General features: G+C 33.5%; 1 protein-coding gene and 1 long non-coding RNA gene across 2 annotated transcripts; both read right to left on the bottom strand.

Moving 5' to 3' along the window:
* Positions 1-597: 597 nt before the first annotated feature.
* Positions 598-1471, bottom strand: LOC111990424 (two-component response regulator 24). The gene is made up of 2 exons (XM_024022193.2): positions 1162-1471; positions 598-872 (listed from the first exon to the last, which is right to left on the bottom strand). Exons 1-2 carry the CDS (start codon positions 1447-1449, stop codon positions 702-704), a joined length of 459 nt encoding a protein of 152 aa, XP_023877961.1. The 5' UTR covers positions 1450-1471; the 3' UTR covers positions 598-701.
* A 4628-nt stretch (positions 1472-6099) lies between these two features.
* On the bottom strand, positions 6100-8964 carry LOC136070915 (uncharacterized). The gene is made up of 3 exons (XR_010632200.1): positions 8533-8964; positions 6724-6839; positions 6100-6198 (listed from the first exon to the last, which is right to left on the bottom strand). It is a non-coding gene; the product is annotated as an uncharacterized LOC136070915 (long non-coding RNA).
* Between the last annotated feature and the right edge of the window lie 1238 nt (positions 8965-10202).

Raw genomic sequence — 10202 nt, 5'->3', positions numbered from 1 at the left:
TTGAAGGAAATTTCCTGTGTTATAACAAATTCATGCTTTCTGTGAAATAGGCAGGACATATATCATATAGGATAGTTTCTAGACTATGTAATAAGTAGGTGTAAGTGTTGGAGTTCTATCACTTTTGAATTTTTTTTTATTAAAAAAAAAAAAAAACCTATTTAGGATGTTTTATAAATATTTCATTTTTAGAATTTTTCCATGCATTGCACGGGTTAGCGACTAATGATCAATTAATAGTGATCACATATAGGCAATCTAAAGTCCAATGCAATAGAGAATTGGCATTTTTTATGTAGTAACAAAAGGTGTGGTGTTTGTTTTACATAGTGTGTTCGCTGTGTTTTTATAACTTGAAAATATGACTTTAAATCAAGTTTTACACAGTATAAAACAAGTTTTTTCCTTACAATAATAATGAGCAGGAAAAGAGCATAAAACAAAAGAGAAACAAATAATACAAGAATTTGCAAGAAGCTTAGAGGACACGGTTTTATTTAAATTTTAAAGGACAAGGATACGGACATATGTCTCCAATTGCCACAAATACTAAAGATGTACTTCAAGCACCTATAGCAAATGACTATGTCAGTCCACACAAAGAACATTGAAAAAGATGACGGTACAATATGATATGATATGATAGGGATTAGCATTGCAATATATAGGTCCTCTAGCTATTTTGATGTGCTATTTCACATCTAGTTGTCGAGCTCCCTTATGATTGGGATCACAATTTCTGGTGACAATGGCTTTTCAATGAAATCGTCCGCTCCAGCAGCAAGAAATTCTTGTCGGTCCCTTCTATCAAAAAATGCAGTGATCCCCAAAATCTTGCTTTGGGCACCCATGGCACGAATCTGCTTAGCAGTCTAACATAAAAGATGGAACAGGATATTATTATCTTTTGGAAAAAGTACAATAAATCGAAAGTTAAATTGTACATGAAGACTGAAGTAGCATAAGTGTGTGTGTGAGTATATATATATATATATATATTGTTTTTTAGAGTAACATGGGATGGAGCATTTGAACCTGGACTCCTCAATTGGAAATACCAGAGGTACCAATTGAGTTAAAAAAAAAAAAAAACCTTTTGACGTATCAAAAGATATTTATTACAACAACTAATAAGATGAAATCGAAGGATGTAATATATACCCCAGGGCCATTCATGAAAGGCAGAAGCATCTCAATGATAATGAGACTGAAAGTTGCTCCAGAGGCAATGAGCTCCACTGCAGCCTCCCCAGTCTCTACAGCTTCTGTTTCAACACCATAAGAACGGAGGAGTGCAGTCTGTATGGCTCGGCATACACCTCCATTATCCACCACAAGCGCAGTCAGCTTGCTTTTGCAGGAAAAGCGCTGCCCTTCACTCTTGTCATTCCCTTCAGCTGAGCCTCCACTCATGCCCATGGGGGTAACATGATCAACTGCTGCTCCCATTCCTTCTAAAATCCAACTAATAACTTCTGCACAATAAGATGGGAATGAAAATGAACTAATTTAGACACAATTACATCAAGCAATAGCTCATATAATTAAGTGAAATCAAACTGATATTATCCAAAAAAATGAAACATACATCTCTGTTCATACACATTTGTTTCTTCCACAACAAACTCGAGCTTCATTTTTTTTTTTTTTATAGGAACTCTAGCTTCATTTTATAGATAAATACTTGCAAAGGCTTCATAGGTAAACGCAATTATAATTTATAGCTATAAAACTAATAAGAATTCAATTGGAGCTACTCCGTTTAGTAACGTAGGGCCAAAGCACTTTTTGGCCCAACTGCAAACAGCAATATCTTCTGTCTAGAAATACAAGAACTTAAAGAAATTAACGAACTCAGGAACAACTATGTAACTGCTCTAATATTGTGAGGATACAATGATAAGAATTCAAATTAGAAAGGGGAAAATTATATTTTTTAAAAGAATCCCACTGCACTGTTTTAGGACATCTCTAGGCAATATTGTGACTTACCAAAACTTTACTGTGAATAATGAGTGGTAAAAAAAAGTGATAGGTCCATGTAAAAGTTATTGTATACTACTCATAAGCAACCACATCAGAGTTGTTACACAAAAGTGTGGTCCTAGAAGAATTGGAAATAATTATATCATCACTGATTGGAATGCAGCTTCTGTTATCCTACAGAAAAAGAAAAAGCAAAAAATCTAATAAAAAACAGATAAGACTAAGGCCAGTGAAGTGTTCTAAAGAAGTATAAAACTCTTTGCTTACAACTTTCCCCTTAAAGAAATCAACGTAGTAAAGGGTTGGAAATATCTGCTCAAGATAGATTATGCAACTCTCTCATGTGATTTAATAATTAGCATGCATATAACAGCTAACAGAAGAAAAATACAACCTACATCACAGTACATTTACCTTGGTCCATTCCAACTGACTAAAGTATACTTGTAAAACTATAGGGATAGAAGTTCATAAATCAATGACAAAGCTTTCTTTGCGTCCATTCAATCCAATGACAGTCCTTTCAACTTAAACTCAAGTGCATATTGACTAAGCCAGAACCACTACTTCTTGTTTAAGAAAATGAGATATATATATATATATATATAAATCAAACAATGCAAGCAAGGTCTAAGATGCAAGGATTGTCCTGGTGAACTAAGAAACTGTCCTTTTCTGGGAGGCTGCAATTGCTATCCTTAGTGCTTTATAGCCTACAGTTATACCATTCTAACATCTTCATACCACCTAAGATGATCAGCAATTTAGCAGATTCCCACCAGACTGGAAGTGATTACTCACGTACTAAGTAGCTTTCAATTCAATGTGTGACATAGAGTGGGGAGGTTTGGAGCTAAAGAGAGTAGAGGATTTGAACAAGGAAACAATCCTTCTCGTATTCAGAAACATTTTGCACAAGTTGGTTTGATTTGAGCGTGTCATCTCAAAGTGAACCATTTCGATGAAAATCATCTTCAACTAATCTAGAGCAGATCATCTCAAAGTAAACTAAATCCAGAGCAGATCATCTCGAAGGTAAATTGCAGCAACTGTAACATATTCAAGCCTAAGTCATTATTCTAACATCAAATTAATTCTAAACAAGCAAGAAATCAGATTAAACATAGATCAACAATTAAATATTGCATCAAACTTCACTAATACTTGATTGAATAAGATCATAAATACAAAGCAAGAAAATTACAAGCATAAAGTCTTCTATAAAGCCTAAAGAGTACCATATCATGCCTAAAACTACTAGATCTCCCAAGAAACTAAATACATATGATCTCAGAATTGCTCTGGTATGTTCTCGGTTATGCGTGGCATCCCCTTCTTGTAGAATGAGCCTCTATTTATACTTGAAGCCTTGACGGTTATGCCCAATTAAACTTTTCATGTGTTTCTTCCTAATGATTTTCCAATGATAACTGTCTCGATGTTAAGATAAGAGGGTTTGGTAACCTCTCATAACCGCTTTATTCATGTTAGTCTTCTATAAGACTATAACTGCACGAGGTAACTGCCCATAACTTTCTCGAGGTAGTTGCCCCTATCTTATAGAATTGCTTTGTAATCCAATCTAACACCACTTGTCATTCTCCCAGGCCTTAATCTTTATCTTAATTAAATCCTACCTGGGCATCCACATAATCTTCACTTTTTACATGGCTTCTCCCTATTTTGCCATGTAAACCATTAATAAAATAATTATTCGGCCCAACAAGGCATGTGCTTCCATGACCGAGCACATTAATTCAATGCATTCTTTTTCTTTCACTCTGTCTCGTTTATTTTCTTGTTCTTCTAATGTTTTATATACTTGAGCTTGAGCATTATATTAAAATTATATCTCACATTTTTAAACATAATAAAGCTATGTCTTGAATTTAAAAGCATAATTTCTTCGTATGAATGCTAGGTATCGTATTGATGAGCTCTGAAATTTTTTTTTTTTTCTTTTTTTTCTTTTTTTGGTGACTGTGGACTTATTGTAAGATAATAATACCTGAACAGCATTCTCCTGACGTGCTCTGATTAAACAATTTTCAAGATACTTCACTCTGTCATTGCTCTACAAACCAAAGGAGGAAAACAATATATGAATAAAGGGATAAATCAACAAGAAATCAAATATGATTTGCTGTTTTTTCAAGTTAAAAGTTAAGATTGTGTAATTAGTGTACCAAGATATACCCTTTTAAGCCCTGTAATTATGTGAAAACTTAGCTGGTATTGCTCCCAAATGTCCTATACATCATAATTCAACTAGATTTTTTCCGACACGCAACAAAATATAGATTTCTGTAAAAACACATGCTTACTTCAATATTTGGTAATAGAGCCATAAGTATCTGATCCACTCCAAGAAAATCCAGCAGTTGAACATTCATAGTCGACGTCGTTATGATGATTTTATTTCCTAATAGAGCATACAATTGGTCCAAATCATCCACATCGTAAAGAACAATTAAAACACGTTTAAAGAAAAGTTTAACAGAATATCAGAAAGAAGCTTTGGTTGTAGGTAGAGTAGACCTTTGGGCTGTGTTGAAATTTGTGTAACATTTGTGAAGAAGCTGTAACCTTCGAAAGTGTTTTTTTTTTTTTTTTTTTTATGATCTGGTTATAGATAGCTTTTGCAATTGCTGTCTTTCCCATTTTGCTTGGCCCACAACATATGCCTAGAATGAGGACATCTTTGGACCCAACTTGCAAGAAGAGATTATGTACTCATGGGCCTTTCTGAACCAACGTAGTGTGTAAAGTTTCTGCGGGTGTCAAATCCTCTGAAACTGATAAACACCTCGTGTTTCATTCTAGGCATCGTAGTAGAAGAAGAATTTTACACATAGTGGAAAAGGGAATTCAGAGACTTAGGACAAGGAATTTGCAGCGGTAAATGAAAAGCTCAAGAATGTTATTCGTTTCTTGAAATGTGAGCTCACAGATTGTTAGGAAAGAAGAAGGAAATTGCTCAGTCAAGTCAAGTGATAAAAGAAGAAAGAAAGAAATGACAAGGAGAATTTAGAAAGATCAATTTTAAAAAAGCATTTTTAATAAATAAAATAAAATAAAGTTAACGGTTAAGTAAAGATAAAGGTCAACCCATACTTAAATTCATTCAAATAGAGTTGTAAACTAGCCGAACTTTAAAATGGTGAGAAACCTATGGCCTCAATCAATGTATGCCAATTCCCACTTGCACCGTAGTGACTTCAACTTTTCAAATCCCTTTCCGCACATGTTTATGAGCACATTGCTCCCTTAATGAGTTAGGTCATGTTTGGTTTGGAGGATACTCAATTTTTCATATCTCAACACTCAAACTCATTACCCAATTCTCATATTTTTAACTCAAAATTTTCCTATAACTCTACTTGCAGTGTGTGTTTGGATGGAAATTCTCAATAGATATTTCAATTCAAAAACTCAACTTTAAGCAAAGTTGTGGGACTCAAAAAAATTATTACTCTGCAAATTGCATAGAACAGCTACATTGAGTACTTGCATAGACACACTCTCTCTCTCTCCACTTTAGACCCTATTCACACATCTTTATCTGTTTAAACTAGACGTGGCAAAACGGGTGGGTCGAGTCGGGTCAATCGGGATTTCAGGCCGCGGGTCAACCGGGTTGCGGGTTGGGTTGGGTTGACCTGTATTTTTCAAACATTTTTTTTTTCAATTACAAAAACAAATCAATGACAACCTGTTTAGAGAGAATGAATAAAATCAATTAAGCAAATGAATTGCATTTAATGCCACTTGTTAATATCCTTCCAATTCTGCTAGTTTTAAGCATGACAAAAATTATTTATAGTCATAAATTCATGATGGAAAAAGTCCTCAATGTTAATAATTCACTGTCAAAATGCATATAATTACAAGTTTACAACTTCAAAAAGAGATAGATCTTAAAACAAACAAAACAAATAAGCCAGCAAAGTAGCAAGTTATCAGTCTTTTTAAGTGCACATGTTCCTGTTACATTTAAAATAATAGTAAAGTTAGATTACTTAGAAAGATAAACTAAACAAAAATAAAATTTAAAAATAAACATAACATATTAAGTAAAGAAGAATGAGTAAATATTTTATGAGAATTACACATCAATCTCAATCTACTCAACGTTGGTAGCAGATTCAGCACTGCAAATATTTATACTTGCAAATTGTAGCTCAAGTTGGCCAATTTCGTTAGTATCTTCATCTACAATACAATATTTTAATATAACTTAATGTGCCATGAAAGCAAATCAGTAAAGAATTAAAATTGTATAATTATGACTATAAAAAAATTAAATTACCTTCAAATCCATATAACCAACTTTTAGTACACAACATAGCTTCCACATTCTCAAGTAAAAGACGTGATCGATACGGAGTAAAGATTTTTTTCCCAATGCTAAAACTTGATTCAAAAGCAACAATGGTTATCGTAATGCTCATGAGATCCCGTGCCATTAAAGAGAGCTTTGAAAACTGATTGTAATGCTCTTTTGACCAAGAGAGAACTTCCAACTTTGAATTTTTCTTTTTGTTAAGTCTAGGCTCTTCTAAATACAACTCCAATTGAGATTTTTTTTTTTTTTTTTTTTTTTTTTTCCACTTTCATAATGATCAAATTCCTAATCATTAAAAAAAGCAATGAAAAATAATACCACACAACATTACAATCTTTATTATTAAAAAAAACATAGCACAACATATACCAAACAAAACGCAATTCATTTACATCATCTTCCTTATCTTCATCATTATTAGGATCATCCAGAGCACCGCTAGTATGACTAGAACTCCCAACACAAGATGAAACATTTGTAATGGCCATAGGCTTGGGGCATTCATATTCTGAAAAAAAAAAAAAAAAAAATGCTTACACAATGTAGTCTCAATGCTCTCCACCTTCATTTCAGCAATGTGCTCAATTGGCTCTATTTTCTTGAAAATAAAGTCCACATAATCCAACTTATACCTTGGATCAAGAATAATGGCACAAGCTAGCACCACATTATAACAATCTCAATATTTGTCAAATTTACCTTTCATCTATTCAGCCATATTACTGATAAATGAATCTTGGCTCTCCATTTCTTCAAGTAAGAGCAATTCAATTTGAGACACTCCTTGAAAATATAGATTTGCAGTAGGGTAATTAGTTCCAGAAAATAGAGTTGTAATGTCATTGAAAGGTTTGAAAAACTGAGTTATTCTTTCAACTCTATTCCATTCATCCCTTGATGGACAATGCTTGAAATTAGCATCTTCCTCTGCTAAATGGTTCAACACAGAACGATATCTCATAGCACTGTCAATCATGTCATATGTTGCATTCCATCTTGTACACACATCTAAACGTAAACCCTTTGTTCTCTTCATACCAACTATCTTGGCACATTCATCAAATCTGTACATTCTATTATTAAGCTTTTTCTTTATGAAATCTTAGCAATTATCATTATTAGATGCATTATCTAAAGTAATGAACAATATTTTCTTCTCAATACCCCATTTTTCCAAGAAACTTAAAATTTTCTCCGATAAAAGAGTTCTCGTGTGTGGAAGTGGCATATGACAAAAATTCAAGATGATGTTTTTCAATTCCCAATTCTCATCCACATAATGTGCCGTAAGACAAATATATCCCTCGTAACAGATGTCCATAAATCTGAAGTCAAACATATTCTACTAGGAATTGATTTCAACTTATTTTTTACGTCATCCTTCTCTTTCTTGTAAAGTTTTAGAACATCAGCTTTTGAAGTATTCCTAGAAATATGTTTAACATCTGAATTTAGATAGCTGAAAACTTTTCTAATGCCCTCATACTCAACAAAGCTAAATGGTAAATTATGTTTAATAATAGCATCTGCTAACATCTCACGAAACTCTTCTTGAGTTATCTTGTTTTGTAACACCCTACCCTCTTCTTCACCGTCTTGTTTTACTTCATTTCGTTTTAAGAATTTGAGAAGATGATGATGCAAGTTTGATATTCCATTATGACGATCCGCCAAAAAAAATTTCCCACACCATTGACTAGTAGCCTTACTTAACCCTTCTTCATCAATAGGCAATTTCACAAATTCAGTCTAAACTGAAGAAGTGTGTTTTTTTTTTCTTGTTTTTTTTTTTTCCCCTGAAACTCTTTTTGGTTTCTTAAACTTTGATTTTGAATTAACTCTTAAAGATGGTAAAGGATTAGTAGAAGTATCCATAATTACAATATCATCATCACTTTCCAAATTTACAGCCGGAGATGCCGTTGTACTCTAATTATCAAAGCAAAATATATAATTAAAATTCTAGTCTATTTAAAACATCTAAAGAAACTGTGAAAATAACTACATAAGACATTCATCCAAATGACAATGAGTCAATGACATTTTCAATTTTTTCAATAATCAAACACACAAACAATTAAATATAATGTTAGTAGAGCAGTATATTATATTACTATTACTAAATCATGATATTAAAAAATCAATCAAAAAACTAAAAACACTTAGGGGTTTAAGAGAATGATGAAAAGGATTTAACTCACCTTTACCATAATTGATGATTTGTGGTTGTGTTCCTCTTAAATGGGTCAGCAGGTGGCGAGATCTAGGCTGTGTGACCTATGGGTGGCGAGAGACAGAGAAGTGAGAAAGCATATATGCCGAGAAAGAGAAAGATTGGTCTAAAGATTTAAGGATTGAAAGAACTAAGAAGAGAAGATAAAAATAAAAATAAAAAATAAAAAATAAATAAAAAAATGTAGAGGCACAGTCATAGAGAGAAAAGAGTAGAGAGCAAAGGCGGAGAAAAGCTGAAAGTGTAGAGGTAGAGAGGCACAAGCTTGAAACTGAAAAAGTGAGGAAGTGTGAAAAGAAGGGCAGAGGTGCAACGCAAGAGACAAGAGTACAGGAAGTGAGGAACTGACTCACTGAGGAAGCTTTGCCGCTTTGGCCCTTGTGGATGTGGTTGTCACATTTCAGCGTTTCACTCTTTCATGTTTATGAATTGTGCCTTTGGCTTTGGACTACAGCTAAGCTAGTCAATTGAATTAGATTTTTTTTTCTTTTTTTTAATGGTTGTGTTGTGTTGTCTAAGTCTTGTCTCATTCTCTTATGTCATGTCTATGGAGGCAGTGGAGCTGAATCTTTATTGGTTGTGAAGCCCTTAAATAGTCAAATTGCATGTGAAGGCTGAAGCTATTGTCTTGTCTTGTAATTTATTGACTATTTCTATTGGTTTGGTTCTGGTGCTTTGTGCTTTATGCATCTAGTATCAGGACGTAGTTTAAATTTTTTTTTAGCAAATTTTTTTTAACGGGTCGAGTCACTGGTTGTTCGGGTCGGGTCGAGTTGACCTGCAAAAAATCGGGTCGGGTCACGGGTCAACCCGTTTTTGTTTTAAGTAAAAAAAAAAAAAATCGGGTTCGAGTTCAGGTCAGGTTTTTTTGGGTCGGGTCGGGTCAGAAAATTTGGACCCGCTTTGCCATGTCTAGTTTAAACAAAACCTAATAAAATTTCTCATTCTCCACCTCTCTTTCTTTGCCCCTCTTTCTCCGCCCCTCTCTCTCTCACTGTAGATCTATCCCCCTCTCTGTTTTCTTAAATCTATTGTATAGCTAATAAGGACCCATGGCTTCATAACAGAAACATAAACCCAAGAGCAAAGACCAAAGAAAATAAGTTTCAAGACCAAGATTTGTAGAAGAAGAAGAAGGAGATCTTCTTCACTACTCCAGATGCAAGATTTTTCAGTGAACTTTAACTCACTTTTTGGAAACACAATAAAATGGAAACCAAAACAAATGTTAAGGGATAGTGGAAGTATAGGAAAAGTAAGCGAAAAAACAAAAGGTTGGTTCTTGTATAGTGAAAGAGTCGTTTATGTGCATTAGTGTTTGCAATTGATGGTGACAATACATATGAGTGGGACCCATTTAGTTGAGCAAAATTACAAGATTACCATAGTAAATCTGTTTTCAAAATCTGGAAAAAAAAAAAAAAAAAAAAACATGTTATCATTTTTTTTTTTTTTTTTTGAATTATGAGTGATGGAAACTAAGAAAAAAATCACGTCCACAAAAAATGAGTTATGGATGATGGAAATTAAGTGAAGAGAGGTGAAAATCACTATAAAGAGACATGTTCTGAAACCTAAATCCCTTGTAAATCCTTAGCTCTCAAAATTTTCTTTCTGTAGGCATGTTTTCATTGTCTA

The sequence above is a fragment of the Quercus suber genome, unplaced genomic scaffold, assembly GCF_002906115.3.
Source record: "Quercus suber isolate HL8 unplaced genomic scaffold, Cork oak 2.0 scaffold_269, whole genome shotgun sequence".
Lineage (NCBI taxonomy): Eukaryota > Viridiplantae > Streptophyta > Magnoliopsida > Fagales > Fagaceae > Quercus > Quercus suber.
The sequence above is the reverse complement of the archived record's forward strand: the minus strand, read 5'-3'. Positions and strand labels throughout refer to the sequence as shown.